General features: G+C 48.3%; 1 protein-coding gene across 1 annotated transcript; it reads left to right on the plus strand.

Annotated features, from left to right (window-relative positions):
• The first annotated feature begins 5,544 nt into the window (after nt 1-5,544).
• UPRT (uracil phosphoribosyltransferase homolog) lies at nt 5,545-19,820 on the plus strand. The gene is made up of 7 exons (XM_038164862.1): nt 5,545-5,929; nt 11,552-11,594; nt 15,676-15,745; nt 16,767-16,829; nt 17,718-17,879; nt 18,575-18,673; nt 19,425-19,820. The coding sequence occupies exons 1-7, from the start codon at nt 5,640-5,642 to the stop codon at nt 19,529-19,531; spliced, it is 834 nt and encodes a 277-aa protein (XP_038020790.1). The 5' UTR covers nt 5,545-5,639; the 3' UTR covers nt 19,532-19,820.
• The last annotated feature ends 4,376 nt before the right edge of the window (nt 19,821-24,196 follow it).

The raw sequence follows: 24,196 nt of genomic DNA on the forward strand, positions 1-24,196 counted from the left end.
ACCACACAGCTTCGCTTATGTTGGTCAGCAGCTCTGTCAGTACTTCATGCAGGGTGCTCCTTCCAAGCTGCTGCTAGCACTCCCTCACTTTGGCCTGATGCTGCTGGACACTGTCATCACTGCAGACAGAAAGTGCTTGAGTTGGCACACAGCCTATCTGGATTTTGGGTCCCCCACAGAGCAGCTGCCCAGGCAGTTTCCTTGCCTGGGGCGCAGAAAAGCCCTGGCTCCAGCACCATGAGAGAGCACAGGCCGGAGGGGAAGGTGTGGATGGCACGTGGGATGATACATCTCTATACAGACCTAATCCTGTATTCTACACCCTTCCCAGGGTTAAGTTCTGAGCTACCTCAGAGGCCTCCTCCAGCCCACACAGCTCAGCCGTGGTTCCTTTGAGCCAGAATAATGCAGCAATAGTACAGTTCCTAATTAAACACCCACTTAGGAAGATAGAGCTATGCCATGGATTACATTTCCAGTGGCCTATATACTCCCATGTGATCGGCATGCAGAGCTGTCAGAAGGCTGTAAGTCTGTGTGGCATTTCTAATCACACAAAGATTTCTTCAAAGCTACCAGAGCTTGACTGCTGATGCTCTTGCCTTGAGGGAGAGTTGTAAGCTCATTTGCAAGGGAGAAAGACAGACAGACACACAGAAAGGAAGAGGACAATTGGCTTAAACTCGATTTTTAATGAGGCAGGATTTCTCTAGTCTGTACTTTGATACGCAACTTTGCTCCTGACCAGGATCCACTTCAAACGACAGAGGCGACATTTCTCTGGCACTAATCTAATTCTTCATCATAATTGCATTTGGCAGAGCTGGGTCTGAACAGTGCCGCCCCGTGGCATCGTTCAGAGGGATAAACAGGAATTCTGGGCTTCTGGCTTCCATACATCCGCTTCCTTCCCTTTGCTCTGCTCTACATGGAAGTTTGGCCAGGCAAAACGGGATAATCACAGCTCTGTCTGGGATGGCCTGGACAGACAGGCTGGCCAGCACGGCAGCATCTTTGGAGTGATTTCAACTGTTTCTGCAATTCTCACACACACACTGCCGCAATCATTTCACGCACAGTGTTTGTGTGCACATGTGGTGCTTTATGAGTCAATCCAACATGCAGCACAGGCTCTCAGCCCTGTGAAATGTGTCCAGTGTTTTGACCATGTCAAGCTCTTTGGCCACATGCTACGTGGAACATCCTGCACATGGATAACAGCCCCCTGTTGTTATCAGGTGTCACAGGATCTCACAGCTCTAATGACTCTAACAGAGTCTTACAAATCCCTCAGCAAATGTTTATTGCCAAACCACACAACCCCTGCATCATCTCAGCCTTGTCATTGTTAGATAATGTACCATTTTATTTTTTCCAAATATAATATATTTGATATGAGTGTTCTCCCTGCAAATTTTACTTTAGCTCTTCTTTCTTCTTTAATAACTCCCCCATGCTACTGGCTTTATTTCCTCCTGCTAATATTTCAGTCTTGTTTCCAGTTCTGATCTTCTCTTTCTCCTTTTGATACCACTTTATTTATGTGATCCCAGATTACTGATATCTGCATAAAGGAACTGCTCAAACCCTGAGAGACACCCAGGGTGAAAAGAGCCCACATTCTTGTAGTAGTCACAACCTCTATCCCAGAGTGACTGAACCAGGAGAACAGAGCTCATGATAGAGACACAGAAAGCCAACAGAGGAGTTTTATGAACTTACACTGTTTAAAGTAGCTCACCACAAAATAAATATCTATTTCTCTGCAGATTTAGCTGTGGAAGCAGAGGATCTCCTTGGAGACAGACAAATCAATGCCTGCTCCAGAGCTGGCACTCTGGAAAGAAGACAGAAGCAGCTCAGTTGAAGAAATAGAAGCTCCAGTAATGGAAATAACTCACCACAAAGGAGATTTGTGAATAGAATCCTAAAAGATATCTAATCTGGCCTTTTTCCAGGAGCGGTGTAGACAACAAACCAGGGCTTCAGACCAAGGGCAGTGTCATAAATGAGAACATGTTAGTTTTTTGGCTAGAAAAGTTTACAGAAGCAGCTCAGCAACACAAATACAACACCCATCTTGTGGAGGTGAAATAACATTTTATTTAGTGTTTCTTGAAGTTCTTAGCTTCTTTCTCATGAAAGGTGCTTAATATGATTCTGTAAAGAATTTCACTTCTAGCAATAAGTATTTATATCTTCTAGAAGTAAGATTTATAATTGATAGCATTCCTATAAAATGGAAAGAATCAACACTGAATTCCAGATAATCAGTATGCCAAAGGGAGACTGAAACCTCAGTTCTGTATGGTAACATTGACAGTTCCAGCTGTGGCAGGCATCAGCCTAAAAGAAAGTCCTCCAGGGCTGTGAGAATCCAAATCAATTCAGGAGCCAGGCTAGAGGAAAAAGAAAAGCATCAATATTCAAACATAATTGAGAATCAATGGTATTGGAAGGGTGTGAACTCAAGGAAGGGAATGCTTCAAGGGAATATATGAAGCAAGAGGGAAAATTAATGAGAACAAAGTCATGCAAAGAAAATAAAAATAGAAAAAGAGGACAAGGTTAAGGGCAGATAGAAGCACTTTTTCAGAGGTGTAAAAGAATTTTGGCAAGTAGAATGCATGCTGAAAGGCACAGTGCTCCTTTGGAGATAGCAACTGTTGCACTTATTTCTAGAAAAATATGAAGTATTAATCCTTAGATCCTGCATTTAAGAACTGAGCAGCTGCACACACTTTGGAAATGCAGAGTGAATTATATCTCACAGCCAATTAAATAAGTAGCATAAAAGAGCTGTATTTTAAAATGTGTTTGATTGTGTTACAAAAATGATACGCTCAGTTGATTTCACTGAAAATGTGGTTAGGCATTGGAAGGAGTTCCCCAGGACAGTGGTGGAGTTACCATTCCTGGAAGTGCTCAAGAAACAACTGAATGGGGCGCATCAGCCCCACACAGAGCAGAGGCATCCAGCCTTGCCCAGGTCATGGATTTACTGCTTGTGAGAAGATCAAACCTGCAGTGAATCCACAGCAGTTTGTGACTCTGTGATGTCCTGATCCCTTTGCCTTCTCCAGGTTTTGTTCCAGCCTGTGCTCTGGCTCACTGCAAATACACCAGGCCATGCTTGAGACTTTCTGGCTGTTACTGGTTGCTTTTCTTCTTCCCTTTTTTTCCTTTGTCCCCTGCTAATCCAGTCACCTCCCCTGAAGTGGCCGAGGTTGTTATTCCTGCCAAGGGAACGAGGGCACACAGAGCCTTCTGTCCACAGAGCGCTCGCCTTGGCCCGGGCACAAATGGGAGCTTTCCTTTCCTCCTGCTCAGAAGGCACCACTAAGGAGGTGTTTGACCGTGGAAACTGGTGAGAGAAATGCACAATTTAAAGGAAGATTTACAATCTAAAGCTGAAATGTTGCAAAGAAGGTGGGAGAAAGGGAGGAATAGGCAGGGACAGATTTGGGGGGCTCAGAGCCCGTTAGCAGCACAGTTGAATGGGGCCAGGGGAGCCTCAGAGGCTGTGACCCTGCTGGAACTGCCTGACTTGAATAAGGAGGTTTTTAGCCTTGTGAGGCAGGGTTGGGTGTCTTTGGGGTGTTTGGTGGAGCAAGGAGCCTGTCCAGGAATGGAGAAGCCTGGAAACTCCTCTGGGACCCATCTCACCTTCGGTCCTTCCACAGCTCTGCCAGGCACCTTGGAAACTTGTCTTTCCCTTGAAGATCAGTGACAGCCTTGAGCACCTGCTGGGAAGGTGTGGACTGAACATCAGCTCTGCTCCTGCAGCTGCTCGGAGACAGCACTCGGGGGGATGCAAACAGCCAGGAATGCTGGGGGAGCCTGTCTGCAGCCGGGGGCTCAGCCTGCACTGCTGGTTTGGGTGGCTTGGGATGGTTTTCTGGCAAAGCTGCAAGGCTTGACAGGTGTGCCAGAGAGGAAAGGAGAAATTCAGTGAGTGCAGCTCGTGATTCCAGCTTTCTTCTCCAGGAATGGCTTTGGGCTCAGTAAGAAGGACTCACTGTCTGCAGGCTCAGTGTTAATTCCCACAGCATGCTGTTGCTTTTGAAGCGCATACAAGGACCTGGGAAGGAAAGAGGAGGAGAGAGGGTGAGTCCCTGCATTTCTTTTCTAAATCAGTTTCTCTTTTTTAAAGGCAATTTTTGGAAAAGAAGGCCTTTTTAATATATATTACTGCTACACATCTATATGCCTCTTTCATTTTAGACAGTCTGTGCAGAAAGCTGCATGGAATAATTGAGCTTTACACCTTTCAGAATTGCTGCCACTAAATTTCTTAAACTCATTTTATTTATTAAAAAAAGGAAGATTTAAGAATTCAGAAACAGCACAAACATTTCCCTACCTGAACCTTCCTGGTGATCAAAATTGTAGAGGATTTTCCAAACCTGAGTTCTGACACAAACACCCACTGAGGTTTTTTGTACATCCCTGTGTTCCTTTCTAGAGTTGTCCTGTGCATGGAGAATTCTAACCAGCTGTGGGGTTCATTGGGCTGTCTGGAAACAAACAGGCAGGGCTGAGGTGGCTCCTGAGCTTTGCAGAGGAATAAAGCAGCACAGAGCTCCCGGCTCTGATTTCCTTGGCGGGCAAGAGCCAGCGAGGAGGAACGAGCTGCTGCCTCTGGGACCCATTTACCTGTGGTACCAAGCTTAAAACAATTCCAAAAATCTGAGCCGTGCTTCTCCTCGGCCCACGGGAAGGGCTGGAGGGAAAAGCAGAGCCGTCAGTTCTGTTCCCTTTCGGCCACTGAGGGGAGCTGCTCGTTGGCAAAGTCGGTTGCGTGGTCCAGGGCTTTGAAACCCCCCAAAACTGGTCGTGCTCTTTGTGTTACAACCACTGTGTGCTGCACCAATCCTGATTTCAACTTTGCTTTTGTCCTCCAGGGTGAATAACTGCATTGGATTTTCTAACTACAAATTCTTTCTACTGTTCTTAGCCTATTCTTTGTTGTATTGCTTGTATATTGCTGCAACAGTCTTCAAGTATTTCATTAAGTATTGGACAGTAAGTCATGAACTCCGGTTCCTTTTTCATCTCCTGTCAGTCCCGTGGGCTTTAGTGACTCTCGGTGCTCTGGTGCTCCCAGGCAGTGGAGGGGCTGCATTTTCCTGGGAGGTGTTTGCTGGGCCCTTTGGGAGTTCACCTCCTGTTACACGTCCAAAATGCTCAGAGCATTTCAGACTGTAGATTATTTTCTGGCAGAGAGGTTCTGTCCCTTGCCTGTCCTTGTGTTTGCATGGGTGTCCCTTGGAAAGGTTGGCATTGATGTGTAAGATCCTGGCAATGATTTGTACATATTTGCTGAAAAGAAAAAAAGGGGTCAAAACCCTTGTTCGTTTTCTAACTCCCACGGGCCTCCTTTCTCAATTTAAAAACAGCGACCCAAAGGAGGCTTTTGTTCAGTTCCCGGGGACTGTCCCGGAGCGCGCAGGGCCGGGGCAGGGCCGGGGCAGGGCCGGGGCAGGGCCGGGGCAGGACGTGCCCGCCCGGAGCCGGTCCCGCCCCCGCGCTGCGCTCCCGCCGCGGCCCTGAGCGGCGGCGCCGGCCGCCAATGGAGCGCGGGCGGCGGGCGCGCTTCCCCCGCCCCGGCGGCGCGCACGGGGGCGCGGCCCCGGCGCATGGAGGCGATGCCCTGCCAGAACCAGCGCCTCGGCCCGCGGCCGCAGGATGAGCCGCCGGCGGCCGCCACGGCCACGGCGAGCGGCGGCTCCCGGCTGATCCGCTTCGCCGAGCCCAGCGAGGACAGCGGCTGCCCCAGCCCGGACAGCAGCAGCAGCAGCAGCAACGGGGTGGTGGCGGCGGCGCCGGTCCCCGCCGGGGAGGGCGGCGCGCCGGCCATCGGGCCGCAGCTGAAGCTGCTGCCCATGAACGACCAGCTGCGGGAGCTGCAGACCATCATCAGGGACAAGTGAGCGCGCCGGGCCGGGCGGGCTGGGGAGGAGCCTCGGCGGGCCGGGGAAACGGAGGGGGTTCGCCGCCTGTCGCTCACTCCATCCTTCCCTCTTCAGGGAGCCGCAGCCCCGCCGAGCGGCTCTCCGCTGGGCCCTGGTGCCGGCTGCCCGGCTCGGCGCTGCCGCCGGAGGGCAGCGGGGCGGGCGCTGCCTGCGGGGTCCCGGCGCGGCCGGGCCCGGGGCCGGCGGGACGCGCTGCCGTGCCGCGTGTGCCGGCTCCAACGCCTGGGCCGGCGGCGCGGCCATGTCTGGTGACGCGGGCCCGAGGGCAGGCCAGGGCACCGCCCGCCCCGCGCCCAGGGCAGGCACGGCTCCCCGGGCTCCCTGCCCACCCGCGCCGCCGGGCTGCCGGGGACCGAGCGGCTCGGTGGGTGTTTAAACCCCTCACGCCCTTGGACGGTCCCTGATGGGGGTGTTTGCTCATCTCCGCCCTGCGAGCGGCTCAGAGCTCGCGTGCCACATCATCAGCACCAGGAGCGTGCAGTGCAGTACAACGGTGTGTCAAGCCCTGGAGAAAGAGGCTGTACCTTAGGGTCCCGCGGGCGGGCCCGGCAGCAGCCGAGGCTCATTATCGCTCTCTGGAGATCGCATCCTGCAGGCAGGATGGGGCGGGGAGCCGTTCCCAGGCTCTAACTGGAGACACCTGGGGGCACCATGTTCCTCAACACAGCTCGGGTGTTGAACACTCCTACTGATCACGTTTGTAGCTGTGCTTGTTCAGCACTGGGAAGGTGATAGTGGAAGGTATTAAATACAGCATACAACATAAGACAAACTTCAGCAGCATCCATCTATTTATTAAAAACTAACTAATCGGTTTGCAAGAACTGCCAGCAAAGAGCTGTGAAATCAAGCCTGTTAACAGAGTGATCAGGTTCTGAATCAAACCCTCTTTTCCTGTGACACAGTGGTTTTCTGACATCTGCAATAAGTCAGTGCAGAGACACTTCCTTGCTGTGTTTCATATCTGTCCATCTGCATAGTCCATGTTTTGGTATTTTCTGGCTCTTGAGGCTCAACTTTGTAGCTAACAATAATTCATTTTTTAATGCAAAACTGATCACCGTTTCTCAAAGATGGTACCTAGATTAATTTTATTAGCTGAGTCTCCTTACCTTAAACTAGTTTGTGGAGGGTTTTCCTTAATTTTCAAAGCATTGTGGGAAAAGCAAAACCTGGCAGCAGGAACACCAGAGGCAGTGAAGTCTTGATGTAAGGAGGGCACTTGTGGCAAGACCACACAGACGATCTCTGCAGATGAGAACACCCACCTGGCAGCTTCTCTGTGGAGCAGAAAAGGAATCTGGGAGTGGGCTAAGCAGAGAGGGAATCCAAACTAGGCTTGGTGATAGCCTCTGAAAGGTTTTGAGGTTAGTCAAAACCATATAATTTCGATATCTAGACAAATACTAGCAATGTAATTACTTTACTCAGGGGTTTTAATATTATTATTTTGTTGCACATGGGTTTTGACCTCTTTCAAATACATTTAAGAGGTTTCTGGTTGCAGTGAGCTTATCCAGAAAGCAGCAGCTGCAATTTTAACTTGAAGGACATTTTTTAGAGTTACATCTGCTTCATTGCACGAGACTTTGGTAAGAGGAAGTCTAGAACAGGACTTGTAAATAGTGAATTAGAGCAGCTGCAGCAATCGCAGGCTGTACTTTATTCTGAGTGTGATGGGCCCTGAAAGTGGGGATGGAACTGTCACTTTTAAGCTCCCTTTCCAACCAGTGAGGAAAGTCAGGTAGCAGCCTGCTCAGAAAGGTTGGGTTTGTAGGTAAGGACGGTAGGGAAATATTATTTTAGTGTTCTGTCCCAGGAATTCAGCTGATCTCATTAAGAGACCTCAGACTGGCCTATTTTCATACCTGTCATTCAGAAAGATGCTGAAGGGAGAAGAGGATTTTTAGGCACTCTTCATTAACCTTACCCTGGGCAGCTGCAATCTGCCCTAAGACAACTCTGTAGCTACTGTAGCATTCAAACCAGGTTTCAAAAGAAGCTCCTCCTCCTCAGAACTGTGTTTGTGAACTGGCAGCAATGTGGCTCCGAGCAGCTTGGGGTCAAAAAATCCAGTTTAAGCTGATAGAGAGGTATGTTGACATACAGTGCTTGGGAAGAAGGAGAAGCTTCACCTACAGGCAATCAGAGCCCTGTCGCTTAGACTTTCTGGATTAAAAAAGAGCAGGTAGCACCTTAACTCAAGGAGAATATTTAGAATCCTCAATGCTGCAGAAGATGGATGTTCCAAATACATCAATACCTGAAAATGCCAGACATTAAAAGGCAAGCTCCTGGGGAATGAGAAATGGAACAAAAGTAGGGAAAAAACCCAGTCAATTTGGGACTATTACTGTAAGCGAGGAAGGGGTAAATACTCAGATAGATAATCCCAGTGAGCTGGGATGGAGCTAAGGTCTGGTCAGGCCAGATGCAGAAGACTTTGAGGACTCTATTTTATCCATAGCATGACCTGCTCAGAGAAGTGGAAAGCTCTTTCCTTGTCCCTGAGAGGATTCAGAGAAAGAAACCATGGCCTTTCAATTGGTATTACTGTAAAGAAAAACCCACCTTCATGTTGCTGGTGATGGTGTCCCATGGGATTCAGAGGTGGCTGGCTGGGACAGGGATGTCCTCCTGGTGGACTGAAATGGCCTTAAAATTAACAAGAGCTTGGTCTGTGTGCCAGAGTCGGGGAGATGGATAGTGCACCTCAACTTCACTTTGCCTGGGTTTCCTCATTTTCCCTCAGCCTTGTCACTTTTCTGCTCGGCAAGTGCTTAATGGGGGCAGGAGCCTCTTATACTGAGAGGGATATGGAGCTCGAGTGCTCTAATGGGATGTGAGCTGATGCACTGAAGTACTGAACATTCTAGAACAGTTACAGTCTCTTTACAAGGAAGGAATGATCTCAGGGTAATTTCTAGCCTCAGATGTGAACCAGGGATCTGGAAGCTGAAATGAATAGTTCAGTGATGTGTTTATATAGAAGAAAATTCATTAGCTCAGGCTGGCAGTGTCATTTTAACTCATGATTTAACAGGAGCTACAATTAAAATTTGGGTACTTTGAGGTTCTTGTGTCTGTTGGGTGAGATCATTCTGTGGTATTCTGCTAAAGCTTCCTATTCCCTAAGGAGCAGAGTCACAACACAGAAATGCAGATGGCAGTGGCTGGATGTGCCGTCCTGGCTGCTGCACGGAGCAGGGGGATTCAGAAGTGTGTGACTCACCTGTGCTGGGTAAGGACAACTGCTGCAGGCAGGGAGGGGGGGATCCCTCTGCATCCCAGCCCCAGCATGGAAAAAATTAAAGACTGCAGGCCATGAAGTACTGCAGTGCTGCAGGTAGAACACGGACCTGTTCCCAGCTGCATCGTCTCCCTGAGTGCCAACAGCTCATCCGGTGCCTTCTGTTTTCTTAAAAACCTTGTACAAATCCTCTGTAGGGAAGTAGCTTTTTTCCAGCCTGGCCCTCACCCTGGATGTCTTGTCAACAAGTTCTGTGAGGAAATGAGAGAAACAGGAATTACTGAAGCCCCAATACCTGCAGACTTGACAGTGTTTGTCACTAGTGCCAAATGCTAAAGCAGGATGAAACCCTGCAGCTACTTTATATTACAATACAGTCCCAAAAAACCCATTTCTTCTCACCTCCCAAGGCAGACACTGTGATATCAGCCACACTCCCCTGCCTTCAGAAACAAAGTGAAACTCATTTATATTGTGTAACACAATGTTCCTGCTACAAGTTAGGTTTTAATGTCTCATATTTTTAGATGATGTCTTGTTACTTGATGCAGCAGCTGAAACAGTTTCTAGTCTGACATGAATTGTTGCTTTATGTATTTCTAGCTGGTATTTAAGAAGAGCAGGTTACAGTGTTTTCACATAAGCCCCCTCTTTTTTTTTCTGCCCCCGGCAGTTCTGACAGGATGTGGGGTTTGAGATGTGGTTGCAGCTTTCCAGCTGCCCCTGTACCCGGGTCTGACATTTTCTGTATAACTGCTATTTGTATGCACTGTCATTTTCTGTTGCTCTCCCCTTCTCAAAAACCAGGTCTGACCAATGAAGGGTGTTCAGTGAACTGTGCAGAGGAACATCTGTGTCTCTGCAAGAACAGAGGAGTTGATTCAAAGCCTCATAATCTGCATTAATAACTCAGAGTATTCATTCAGAACATGTTATCACTTTGCAGTCAAAACTGTGGTCTGGACATTGTTGGGTCTGTCTTACACCTATCTGTGAAATTCAGCTAAATTTTCTGAAATGCCAGTCTGGGAGAATCTAGATATGTCACTTAGCTCCTTCTCTCTTTTAAAAATGCTTGTCAACACCACAGATAGAATTATGAAACTTTCCGAAAACCTTAATAAAATCAGGTCATATAATTGTATAGATTTGGGGTTGGGTTTTTTTTTCCAGTTTTGGGGTCTTTTTGAGCATTGCCTGTCTTGTTAATGTCAAAACTGCAGATAGTTAGGAATATCCTGTCAGTACCAGAAATAAGGGAAAAAAAAAAAGGCAAGCAGTATTTTAACAGTATGTTTTTAGTGCAAGGAATGAAACTAGATTAAGTTATTGCTCTTTTAAAACCTCTTTTTTAAAGTAGGAATAAGTGACTGGTTCCTAGGCAATGAGCAGGCAAACCTTTTGACTTTCATTCATGTAAGCTAGAGGTGTCTCAGAATCTGGAGGATTAAATACAAAATGGTATTTAAGGAGACATGCAGAGTATTAGGGTTTGAAAACATGAGAGGGATTAATAGAACATTTCATTTAAAAGTACTTCTTACCATGTTGGTGCTGTGTCTGAGGGCTTTCAAAGCCACTGTCCTGTGAGTGTTGGCTCCTTGATCAGAAATGTGTCCTATTCTGGTGTAGTGAGAGTTGCTCTTGGCCTGGGAAGCAAGGTGTTAAAGCTGCTTTTGAAAATCAGGCTTTTAACCGTTCATTTTGCCTTCTGAAGGGGCCAAAAGCCGCACAGGCACACCAGCAAAAGGTTATACCCAAACTAGTAAGAGGCAGAGAGGTGTTTTCATGGGAATGCTCGTTAATCCCTGCTCAGTTTAACCTCACATTCACTGATCTAATCTCACTCAGTGAGTTCCAGATAAGATAGGATGTGTCTCCTGCTTATCAGGTGTGTTGTCAGCCCTGCATTAAGGATCTGCATGATCATTGCCCCGCAGTTTCTGTCTGAGTGGAGGACAGGCAAGCAAAGCTGACTTGCTCAGAGCTGCGGGGAGTGCAGGAATATCTGAGCTCAGGAGGTGTTTTGGAACTGAGCTGGAGCAGCAGTACCATGGGAAACCTAGAGAACATCATCCTCTTGTGTTTAATTGCTACTGGTACAGAGCAGCAGCACTGCCAGCAGCAGGAGCCAAACCCCAGTGCTGGGTCACTGCATCTCTGCCACCAACCAGGAAACTCATGATGCAGAACCTCTGGGAGAAATTCAGTATATGATAGGAGACTTTTCTCTGATCTGCCCTGGAAAATAGTATTCAATGTTGTATTTAAGCAATGTTCTTAAAGTTATTTCCCAACTTAAAATGTTAATTATTACCTTTTTCAGGAAATCCAGTAGAGGAGACTTCGTATTTTCTGCTGATCGTCTGGTAGGTGAAGAATTTCTTCTTCTTGATATTGTACTTTGCAACTCTTCCATGAAGTGGGTCCTTCAGGACAGAGGAATTGTGGTCTTCAGGGCAGCCAGGACAAGGACGAGAGACGGAGAAATCTTGACTCCATGTTTCAGAAGGCTGGCTTATTACATTATGATATATATTATATTAAAAATGCCACACTAAAACTATACTGAAAGAACAGAGAGAAAGATGCATCAGAAGGCAAGACATGAATAGAATGGAATGAATAACAAAGTTTGTGGCTCCCAGAGAGTCCAAGCCAGCTGCATCCTTGATTGGTTATGAAGTAGAAACACCTAAAATCGACCGATCAAGGAAGCACTGGTTGCATTCCACAAGAGCAGATAGTTATTGTTTACATTTTGAAGCTGAGGCCTTTCAGCTTCTCAGGAGAAGAAAATCCTGACAAAAGGATTTTCATAAAAACGTCATGGTGACAAGGAATGGTAGTGTGACAGCAACTTTTCTACCCAAAGGAAATTGCTGTGTGACTGCAACTTTCTATATAGGGACTTCTGCTCACTGTTTCATCTCAACAGGTTCCAGAAACCATGTTGTTACCAGACTCAGCTACTTGAGGACAGAGACCTGCAGTAATAAGAAAATTCTGTTCAAAACCAGATGCACAGAGGTTGCAGATAATTGAATTTTAGTTTGAAGCAGCACTTTTGATCTTGTGAGCAAAGCAGTACAATTTCTTACAGCCTCGATGTTACCAGTTGCTTGCATGCAGAAGTGCCTCCTGGCACTTACTGTGTATTAGATTATTAGCTCTGGGTGCATCCACATGGAGAATTTGTCTTTAGCCATGTGGTGGTTACTGGCAGGAACAAAGCAGTTTGAAGTTTTCACATGTTTTAGTAAGACAGAACAAAGACTGCTGGGAGTGTAGCCTTTATCTCACTTAAATTACAAGCTTAGAGAAAACCCCAGCACCTGCTATTACACACGCTTGCTTGTGTCCACAAGGGTGTTTGCTTTTTGCAAATCCACTCTCATTAACAGAGGGAAGTGGTTTTCCCCTTCCAGCATAGTCCAGAGACCATTCACAGTTACAGCCACAGCAGGCAGCTTTCCTGTGGTGAGCCCGAGCTTAATCCAGGCTTGCTCAGGTTTAGATATGACCACAACCTAAGATTGTGACTGCGGTGTTGTTTATCTTCATGGCTTTCCACTTTCCCCTTCTTGAGGATGTTTCCTGCATTCCAGTACCTTACTGTCAGTAATTAGTGTGAAGGCCCTTTTTCCATGTACCTTCTTACCTTTTTTGGGTGTCCTGCCCTGTTCTGAGGCAAACACTGATTTTTTTTTTCCCCCTCTCATTGCTGGAAACTGCAGATGCAGGCAGTGAGTTCAGGTCCTTGCACCAATGTCCTGTGTGCTGAGCCTCTGTGTGCTGGTCCTTGCCACAGAACCTGCTGCTCTGTGTTCCATCTTGTGGGAGGAATTTTGCACAAAAGAATATGTAGGACTCTCATTTTCTGAATATTTTTTCCTACGTGTGACCAAGAACAGTTAAAACTTCATGTGGGATTTGGTCTCTACTATAAAAAAACTGTGCAAACAGTTATGACTTGCCATGTTTTCCACCCAGAGAGCAAACAGAGTTTAATGGCAAGAGGCAATGCGTGAAGAAAAGTGTGGGATTCTAGGGGAAGAAAAGACACCTTGTTGCAGTGAGGAAATGAGAGTGAAGTTAAGCTTGGGAAGAAGAATGAAGAGAATGAAGTTAAGCTCCCTTGGCAGCTGTTAGGGGCAGTGTCTCCTGAGGTCACCAGAGGGAGAGGTCTTAAGGAGGGATTGTAAAGGTGATGAATTTCTGGTAGTGCAGTTTTTTCTTCTGGCAGTTTGTTTCACACATAAGGGATGACACAAAGGAAATGTTTGAAGGAACTTGTGAGAAAAAGGAGTTAATTGGCAGTGGAGGTTAGCAGGGAGTGTCTGAATGCCACTGCCAGGGCTGTGATCCTGAAGCTGAAAGAAGCGAGGTTAAAGTCATGAGGGAGAAGGACCAAGACAAACCCGTGTGGTGTTTGTGAAGGAGGAGAAGCAGCCCCTGGCATGGGAGGCAGTCAGTCCTTATGGCTGCTGGTGGTGGAGCTGGGGACAGCTGGAGCTCAGGGCAGGTGGTGGGAAGGGCACAGAGCTCCTCTAGGGCAGGAGGCTCCCCCTGATCCCAGCACCCACGCTGCAGGCACTGAACTGGTGTCTCAGGTGCTGCTGCTTTGCAGCAGAAAGCACATTTTGGGGGGGTGACTGGAGGCCTGAGGTGGAGCCATGAATTCATTTCTCAGCCCTACCAGCAGCTCCCTGTGTAACACTGACCAGGTCACTTCACCTTTCTGCCCTCCTGCCTCTTGCACGGGGTGAGCATTCAAAATTGTTTGAAATGCTGAGCTGCAGAGAGGTGTACAGAAGCAAGAGGATGTTCTGCCTGTTCTTGAGCTTCCAAGAAAAGCCATACATAACGGGTTAGAGGATTTTCTACCTTGGGACCAAAGCTTTACTTCCTGTTTCATGTGGGGCTGTAATAACACCAGTTTTATCTTCTAAGCGATGGCAGCCACCCCTCGGGAGAGGAGCAGCTGGTTCTTGGGGCATGAGAGAAAAGGGGAGGAAATTAATCCCTGAGTGTGGAGGTGGCAGAAAGCACAGTGCAAAAATAAATGTTTTATCAACACTGACAAGTTTACAAAGAATCCTTCCAGCCTCTGTGCAAAACACTGATAAGTGCAGGGAGATCACAGAGATCATTTGACCATAAGACCTTTACTGGATTACTCTAAACTTTTGGCAGATTATGTGGAGCAATGCCAGCACTACAGCAAGATGAAAAAGGCTTTTCTTCCAAACCTGGCAAATAGGTTGGCTTCCCGCCCCCCCCCTTTTTTTTTTTTGGTGAATTAAGTTCAAAAACATAAAATAAAATTGGGTACAAATGTCTGAGAAACTGACCACAACCTCTGAGTATGGCTGCCACAAACACAGCTCTAGGAAGAAAAAATTGTATTAAAGTGACTAAAAATACCTTGAAAGAGAGATTATAAATGTCAGGGACCATTTCTAGGAGAGGCTGCTTGTGTGCTAGGAACTGAGGCAGAATGGAAGGACAGGAAAACCTTCCAGGCTGCCCTCTGGAATAAGAACTGAGGTGAGCAGTACACCTGCTCCATCACAGGAGCATTGCCTCACTCTCCATCCCACAGTGAATTTTGAATAATTAGTTTATGAATATTAGTTTATTTATTTTGTGTAAATATTAGTGTATTTAAAAAATGATTTTTTAGTTACAGCTCTTGCTTGGCAGTAGCTTTCCTTGAGTTCTGGTCTGTGAATCTGTGGCTCATGAACAGAGTGAATTCTCCCATCTTTAATCCCCAGAGCATCCTTCAGGACAGTCATTCTGGCTGCAGGTGGATGTGTTTGGTGCTTTGCAGGGCAGCACCAGGGGAGGCCTGGGGGGCTCATGAGCTGCTCCTCCACCTGGACCATCCAAAAGTGCAGGGACTGGCAGCACCACCTGGAAACCAGAGCTGGCAGGAGCTGGGAGATGGAGGTCATAAAGAGATTCCTGGACCTGCTGACTTGTCTTTGGGCACTGGTGGTGTGTGTGCACTGCTGCAGCTTCTGGGGCTGTTCTGGCAGCCCAGCTGCAGTTTAGTCCTAGAAACAGGGATGTGAAAATAGAGCCTGGCTGAGCAGGAACTTCACCTTTCCCTCACCAGGATTTCCTATCAGCAAATGGAGTTACATTGGTGCCTCACTCATCTGTTGAGAATAATTTGTCTGTGAAGCCTCTGCCCACCAGATGTAAATAAAATCAGTTTTGTGATTGCTTGTGAACCCCTCTCTTCTCCCAGTTTTGTTCTGCGATGCCTTTGTTTGATTTGTGGCCAAAACATAGGCTTCATCCCCAAAATCAGTCCCTAATTGCTGTTAAAGGGTTAGACCCTTTGGCCTCACCCAGTCCTTGTAACTACTACTGCCTGGTAATGCCTTATCTCCAGAGATAACAATCCCTTAAAGCTGACCCATGTCTTTGGTTCCACAGATCAGGCTCGTGGTTGAAGAGGGACTGAACCAACTGCCCTACACAGAATGTACTGTGACCACTCCAACAGGTATGTGGGAAATCACCCCGGCCTGGGCAGGACTGAAGTGGAGCTGATATCAAAATACATAGAATTATTACAAGAGTGACAGAATATCCTGAGCTGGGACTCAGAGGATCATTGAGTCCAACTCGCTGCTCCTCAGAGAGCTGCTTTAAACTGAACCCTGCAGCATCCACATGGTCTTTGAACTCTGACAGACTTAGTGCCACGAGCACTTCCCTGGGGAGCTCAGAGGAGGGCAGAGTGCCTGTCCCTGCTGGTTTAGAAAGCTGCAAGGCACATACCACAACTGAGCAAAACAGTCAACGCTGTAATTTCACTAAGGATTACAGTGGTCTTGCAGAACCATGATGAAATGTACCAGTGTTTGTGCAAGATCAGTTCACCTGCCCACAGCCTTGAACTAAAACTGATGACATTTCACATGCTCATTAAGGAAAAAGTGCTTGGCACAAGCAGCTTTGCTTTGCCAGCCTAAATCTGGCCCTGCAACTGGGGCCAGCTGCGAGTGAGGATGAGCAGGAAATGCAAAGTGGCAGTAGAGAACACCGTTGCAGGAGTTGTGGTTCCTCCAGCAGCTGTAAAGATCTGTAAGGCTGCAGATACTCAGGTGTGCAGGACTCAGGCTGCTGCTGAGTGCATCAGCAGGTTGGGAAACTGCTCAGCTCCATGGTGTGACCCACAGCACACCTGTGAGATGTGCACCAGCTGAGTCCTGTTCCCCTGAGAGCTCCGCTTGCATTCCTGCAGGGTGACACTCCCGCTCTGCAGTAAAGCATTGGTGTGGCTTTATTTACACTTAGAGAACTGCAAACCCTCAGCTGTGGAAGCAGACAGAGTTCAGACACACCCAGGAGCACCATCCCTTACCTGTGCTCGTTTTTACATCAAACAGCAGCGGCTCCACCTCTTGAGCGTTGGTGTCATGTCTGTTCCCATCAGTCAGTGACAGACCCAGGACCATCTCCTCTCTGTTCAGAGAGGGCAGAAGGGAGCAGCCACTGAGCCCTGGTTTCTTTCCTCACAGGACACAAGTATGAAGGAGTCCGATTCGAAAAGGGAAACTGCGGGGTCAGCATCATGAGAAGTGGTAGGTGGTGCTGGCTGCTGACGGACACACATTAAATGCTTTGGAAACCTGGAAGCAACTTCCTTTCAAAGATGTGCAACAACAGGTTTACTCAAATTCTTTCTTAGGTATCCTTGCTAAGAGAATGTCCAGGAATATCTCCCATTAACCTTTAAGGAGACAAATGGCTGGAACAGCTCTCCTGTGGCCCCTTCCCTGGCAGCTGTTCCCTGTGAGGGGCCAAGTGCCCTCCCCAGTTTCCCTCTTGTGCCCAGAGCCAGGGCCCCACCCCAGCCACGCTCCGCGGGGGCAGAGTCCCTGGCAGTGCCCAGTGCTGGGTAAACCTTTGGATCTGTGCTGGCAAAGCCAGCTCTGGCCCCACGCTCTGCCCCAGCCTCTGTCACTGGGATGTCCCCAAACCCCACCCGCCCCTTCTGACCTTTCCAGCTCCGTCCTGTGAGAGCTCAGCACAGCTGGGAGCACCAAACCCAGGGCTCGGGAACACCGAGCTGTAAACGGGGAAAAGGGGAATAGCTTCAGGTGTTTTAATGCTGAGAACTGTCCACCAGCACAGGGGTGGGACTGTCCATCTGGGGACTGTTCCTTTGGGACTGTCCTTTTGGGGACTATCCTGTTGGGAATTGTCCATTTGATACTGTCCATTCGGGGACTGTCCCTTTGGGACTCTAATTTTGGGGACTGTTCCTTTGGGACTGTCCCTTTGGGACTCTAATTTTGGGGACTGTCCCTTTGGGACTCTAATTTTGGGGACTGTTCCTTTGGGACTGTCTCTTTGGGACTCTAATTTTGGGGACTGTTCCTTTGGGACTGTCCCTGGCCCTGCAGCCCCTTGCCCCGAGCCCTTTCCCAGTGTCACCATCTGCTGCTGTGTCTGCGCTGCCCCTGCAGGGGAGGCGATGGAGCAGGGCCTGCGGGACTGCTGCCGCTCCATCCGCATCGGGAAAATCCTGATCCAGAGCGACGAGGAGACGCAGCGAGCCAAGGTGTACTACGCCAAGTTCCCCCCCGACATCTACAGGAGGAAAGTGCTGCTCATGTACCCGATCCTGAGTGAGTGTCTGCCGCCAGCACGGACAGCCGGGCTCCTCTGAGCGCCGAGTGCGGCACCGGCTGAAAACGTGCACGCTCTGGGGCCCTGCTTGGGATTTCTGCTTGCTTTAGGTGACAGAGGAGGGGACTGATCAGCCTGTGCCAGCACACAGGTGACAGAGGAGGGGACTGATCAGCCCGTGCCAGGACACAGGTGACAGAGGAGGGGACTGATCAGCCTGTGCCAGCACACAGGTGACAGAGGAGGGGACTGATCAGCCTGTGCCAGGACACAGGTGACAGAGGAGGGAACTGATCAGGCTGTGCCAGCACACACATTACTCAGCTGCACCAGTGTGAATGCAGAGCAAATTGTTTGGGCATGGCTGCTTTTGGGAGAAAGGCTGAGATTAAGACATGATATAAATTTAATTATATGAATTTTACCTTGGGAAAAGACTCAAACAGTGTTTTTCTTATTCTGAGGCATTTCTAGATTAATTTTATAAGGAGTTTGTTGGGATGAGGTTACTTGTCCACTCTGAGTTCTGCCATCAGAACAAGGATACATGCACAAGTGATGCCTTTCTCATGGGAAAGGACAGAATCACCACGCAATCACACCAACAGTACCACAGGTGTTCTCAGACAGCTTAGGATAAGTTCATCCACCAGGGCAAAACCCCTAAACCCTCTCCCCCTCTTTGGCCTCTCAGGTACTGGGAACACGGTCATCGAGGCTGTCAAAGTGCTCGTGGAACACGGGGTCCAGCCCAGCGTCATCATCCTGCTCAGCCTCTTCTCCACACCTCACGGTGAGTGGGGGGCACAGGAGTGAGCACAGCTGTGGCTGCTGGGGACAGTGCCATCAGTCACACGGGGACAGGCAGGGCAGAGCTGTGCCTCTGCCACGGCAGCATTGCTTTGCTTAGAGCAGGTTTGGGGTTTTTTTTGGCTGAATTGTAAGACTGAGCAAACAGCGCCGTGTTTGGTGTGGGCAGTGAGGAGAGGACTGAATGGCAAAGCTGCAAACGGGAGAGCGTTCCTAACAGCAGGAGTTTGCAGCGCTGCCAGTCCACGGCTCACAGAGCAGTGCCAGGCCAGCTGCTGTTCTGGACCAGGCAATGTGGGGGCCGGTCCAGCACCAGAGCAGCACCAGGAGTGGGAGCTGAATGGAGCTACAGAACTGGCCTGGCTGCAGGTTAAAGGTAAAAGGGGATCTAAATGAGGAACATTTGCTTCTCTGGGGGGAAAGAGGATCTTCAGTGTTGTGTTAGAAATTAGCCCTGGCAGAAATCGCTATCAAAAAACTCAGCTGAACTGCAGAGCAGCCTGTAACCACTTCAACTGGGAGTATGGGTGTTTGGGAAAGGCAGTTCCAAAGAAGAAAATCCCAAAAAAGCAATCCTCTGAAGTCAGGCAGTTTTCCTCATAGATGGTTAGCTAAGGCAGGAACAGGAAGAGGAGACAAGCACAGAGCCTGACTTACTTTTGGAATGCTGCTGATCACGATTTGACATGGGCTGAAGCACTGTAGTCATTATTGCCTTTGCTGTCTCTTCCAAGGTGCCAAATCCATCATCCAGGAATTCCCAGAAATCACCATTTTAACTACAGAAGTGCATCCTGTTGCACCAACACACTTTGGACAGAAGTATTTTGGGACAGACTGACAGTCTTGGAACAACTGGATATGACTCTATGGCATTACAAGAGGTTTTTTTACATTTTATTACATTTGAGTTGGTCGAGGGCATGTTTAAAAAACCTTTTTGGCCGACTAACTTAGGTTAGTGCTGGCCTGAACAGGGATCAGGTACAGTGACAAAGCACTCTGGTCACACGGTCAAGCATCTCCATGTTGGGGCTCTGTAACTGCCACACTCTGCTTTAATCTATTTATTCTTCTCCAGCCTGTCCGTGGCCGCCTGCAAGAGCAAAATAAACCCAACTAAACCCCAAGGGAGTGTCCTTCATTTCTAGGGTCACTCGGCATCGCTCCAGCCGCTCCCAGTGCTTCCAAATCTCAGGGTCCTCCTGAGCAGCCACGTGGATTTTTGGTCTTTGGCTGGTGTGAAAGATACAACTCTTGGAATTTTGCTCTGCAAACATAATTCTCCAATAGTGAAACACCCCTGGTTGTCTTGCTCAGGGCTCCTGAATCAAGAAGATTCCTGTTGCAGAGGTGCAAACTGGGTGGGAACTGGGGGTGGGAGCAGCACTGCCTGTGGAAATTCTACACATACAGAACTTGGGAGTTCTAAGAGACAAAACTTGTGGCTGCATCAGTCTCACCAACCCTTTAAATGAGAGGAAAACTGCAGCAAAAAGCTGAACTCGATTTCCAGTCCTGTTCAGAGAGCAGCAGAGCCAGAAGACAAGTGTGGCCCTCAGGGCTCAGCAGCCTTTCCAAAGCCTCAGGGCACTCATTGTTTGGGTCACATGAAACATCCATCTCCAGCCAAATCCCTTCTTTTTTTGAAGCCCCTGGCCTCAAGCACACCATACCCAGCTGGCCAGTACCTCCCCTTACTGTATACATTACTGTATACATTACTGTATATTACTGTATGATATAAACCATTATTCTTTTAAAATATATCCATATTCTGCAATTGCAGGATTAGGGATTAGGGAATGTTGTCTCAAGTAGTGTCCTTACCTCTCATCAGGTGAGTGGGGTGCTGAGGTCTGGGCTGCCCACACCAATGAATGTTTTTGTCACAGATACAGATCCTTCCCTGTTCCAAGCAGTAATTCCAATAATTAAAGTTGTGTAACACTGGCAGAGAGAGAATGTTTAGCCCGAGCATAGGAAATAACCATTCACAAGTCTAATGAATTAGCCAAAAATGGTTTTAATGCAGTCCTTGCCTGCAGTGCAGTATAAACCATAATAAAAAACAACAAAGCAGAACATACAGGATATTCAGCTGTAGAAACTGTACAAACACTTGGAAAATGCCAGTGAAACTCCACAGAGCATCAGCACAGTCAGAGCGTTGGTCTGACAGTAAAAACGAGTATCCAAGGCTTTTGTAAAAACCCATTTTATATCAAAAGTCTCAATGCCAGCAGCAGCAGCAGCATTAAACTCCTGAACACAACTCCCCAAAGGTGGGCAGCAATCCTGGTGTGACATTCCTTGGAAAATAATTACTTCCCATTGAACTGGGGGAGGGATGTGTGTTAAGCCACCCGTTCTGACTGGAACAGCTGCCAGCCCCAGGCCATGCTGGGTTCCTGAGAAGCAGCTGGATGCAGTTCCCCCCAGGGGGTTGCTGCTGTGTCCTGGTTCTGTCAGCCCCACAGGAATGGCAGCGGGAATGGCAGCGCTGATCCTGCCCCAGAGGGAGCTCCCAAAGGGCTCCCCCTGACCCCCAGCAGCCCTGCAGTGGGGTTCTGCTCCAGCCCCATTTTCCAGTGTGAAAGCCCCTGGCTTTTCTGGAGGAAGTTAAACCCTCCTGCTACATTGACAACACCACGGCTCTGCCATTCTCTGATCCTGAGGTTTAGCTCAGTTCTATCTTTGAGGGACCCTTTTGCACCACAAACAGCATTTTCAGATGAGGAGCAGCCTTTGGAGCAGGCAGATTATAAATTTATAAAAAAATAACAAGACCTTTCCTAGTTCCTGTGTTCCTAACCCAAAGCTCCCTGCTCCAGCAGTGGATTTGGATCACTCTGGAGTAGCTCTGTGAGTGCAGCACGAAGCCATTCCAGGTGTAGTTAATTCCAAAGAAGGAAGGAGTTACAGCAGCCAGAGGAACCACAGTTCCACCTCCTCAGCCCAGCTCTCAGGGAAGGTCACCTGCACCAGCCCAGCACTTCATGACATGAGCAGCACTCCAGGTGCTGAGGGAGTCCTGGGACACATCCTGGAGGCTCCCAGATCCTCCAGAAAAAGGTGTGGGGGGAGCAATACACCAACACATTCACTTTGGGCTTCTGCTTCTCTTACAGAGGGAAGTGCTGAGAAGGGGGTGCACACACCTTCCCCAGGTTAGCAAGGAGAGGGAGAGGCTGATTGTGTGGGGTTTCAGGCTTCCCGTGGGATTTAGTCCAAGGTTTAAATCAAGGAAGTGCTTCAGGAAACACTGAAACAGCAGGGAAGCTGTCAGGTGAGGCACCTGCTGGTCCCAGGGCTGGCTGACTCCAGCACTGCATGCCAGCAGGCATTTCTTTTCAAGCACAGCTGGAATAAGAAGCAGAGATGAGCCCTTTGTCCTTTTTGTTGGATTTTTTGAGGTTGTGGTGTTTTTCCCCCCTCCTTAGCATAATTTCTTTTTTTTTAAGAACAATGGCTGTTACCCACTACAGTTTTACAAATGCTGCTGTAAATCTTAAAATCTCATACAGAAAAAAATAGTATTTTAAGGAGCGTGCAGGTATGAGCAACTTACAGGCTTGTATTTCAAATGTAAACTTACATTTTATTTCACAAGGTTTACATCCCAAACGGAAGCTGGAGAATGAAGAAATGAAGCTTTTAGGAAAGAGAAAATGCAGGAAGTGGGATCCTGCTCTAAGCAAAGTCAGCTGGGCCTGATGATGGGAACCACAAACCAATACCTGACAAACAGAGAATAATTACAAATAAAATACGTGGCACAACTGCATAAAATGACACCTAATCACCTTCACAGTATCCAAAAAACCAGCACAAGCAGCTCAAAGCTGAAAATATTTAACTGTATGTTCAGGAGGAAGAGGGAAGACTCAAAGTGGGATGGAAAAAGAACAAGAGACTAAAACCCTGCAGCAGTGGTGTGAGCTCAGTGTTTGTGCCCAGGGCAGGGAATGCAGCACTGGGCAGGAAGAGCCCATGGCAGAGCCAGTGCAGGGTGTGCCAGACCAGAGCCCCTCTGCCAGCCAACACCTTCAGTGATTGAATGAGCTGATCAGTTCAGGATGAGTTTATGTTTGCAAGTGTTCTGTAATAAAGCAGAAGCTGATAGAATTGGAAAAATATCAATCAAACTGAGGTATTTTCAAGTACTATGGATCCATTTCAGAAATCTGTACCACAGGAGTCACTGAAATGAAAATGTGACCCTTTTGAGTTAATTAGTTCCAGCTTAATGAACAAGGTCAGCAGTGGCTCCTTCCCCTGCTAATTAAACCCTTCCACGAGTGCCTGAGCTCTGCACAGAATAGAGAGTAACTCTGCACAGAGTAACTGCTCAGTACAGCATTCTTCATAGCTAAATTCAGGGACAAATAGTAATTTTTCCCCTTTACATTTTACATTCATATCATATGACAGACTTTATGCATCAAGTTGTGCTTTCAGTCCAGACCAGCATCTAGAACTACAGAGCTGCAGCTGGTGTGGATTTTGCTGGATCCATTCTTGTTTGTTCCAGGAAGCAAACATTCATTGCATAGTGTGATTTGGAAGCTTCCTGATTCTCACCAGTGACTGCACCCCACACACAGGGTACAACCTCCTTAAACACACAGAAGAGCTCCCTGCTTGAAGGAAAACAAGATTATCCTACTCCAAAAACTTCCAATCAGCAAAGAAACCTGGCAGTGCAGTGGGAGTTGCACAAGTCCTCATTCCTTGGGCAGGACTTGCTGGCCCAGGGCTGGACTCAGGACAATTGCACACAGAGAAACATCAATATGATGCCCTGTCTGGGTTTTTGTACCTGAATGAAAATGGGAGAGAAGGGGGGGAGGTGAGCAGGTGGCTGTTAGGGGTCAGTTATTTTAGAGGATGAATCCAGGAGTAGAGGGATAACAATGTAAAATCCATCACAGTAAAATCCAGCCAAAGAGTTCCCTCCTTTCCCATGGTGACATCACTTGGAAAAGCTGCTCACAGCTGAGAAAGCTGTAGTGTAGAAGCAGAGAAAACAGCCCCTGGGTGGGCTTGAGACAGTTCCCTTGCTGCCTCCACGCTGCTCCTTCAGCAGCCCCTAGAGCCACACAGCTGACAGCAGCACCAGACCCGAGACTCAAACATTAACAGTTCTCCAGGTTCCCTGCATGGGACTGCGCCTGCAGCACACACGCAGAGAGCGACACTGAACACTGGTGGCAATCCCAGTGGGGACACTTGGGCTGCTCCTGGCACACAGAGGGCTCAGGGTGTACCTGGAATGCTGGACCACCAGCACAGGCAGTGTGAGATACACACAGGATGAGCTGGAATCACTGGCCAGCTCCCAGAGCTGCAGTATCCTTGGTGTTGATGGGAGCTGGGGGGATGAATCCCGCTCCTGGAATGCTGGGATGGAGGGTGCAGGCAGGGCAGGTAGGGGAGAGGTTTGATGATACAGCCCTTACAGTCAGTGATGATGGTGGAGAGCCTCTGGATGAGGATCAGGGCA

Source organism: Motacilla alba, chromosome 4A (assembly GCF_015832195.1).
Source record: "Motacilla alba alba isolate MOTALB_02 chromosome 4A, Motacilla_alba_V1.0_pri, whole genome shotgun sequence".
Taxonomy (NCBI): Eukaryota; Metazoa; Chordata; class Aves; order Passeriformes; family Motacillidae; genus Motacilla; species Motacilla alba.

What these genes read in the sequence shown, in the direction of transcription:
- UPRT (XM_038164862.1), top strand. Translation starts at nt 5,640, where the DNA reads ATGGAGGCGATGCCCTGCCAGAACCAGCGCCTCGGCCCGCGGCCGCAG. An exon ending in CAGACCATCATCAGGGACAA is followed by an intron (nt 5,930 to 11,551) that starts GTGAGCGCGCCG and finishes TACCTTTTTCAG; the next exon opens with GAAATCCAGTAGAGGAGACT. An exon ending in TATTTTCTGCTGATCGTCTG is followed by an intron (nt 11,595 to 15,675) that starts GTAGGTGAAGAA and finishes TTGGTTCCACAG; the next exon opens with ATCAGGCTCGTGGTTGAAGA.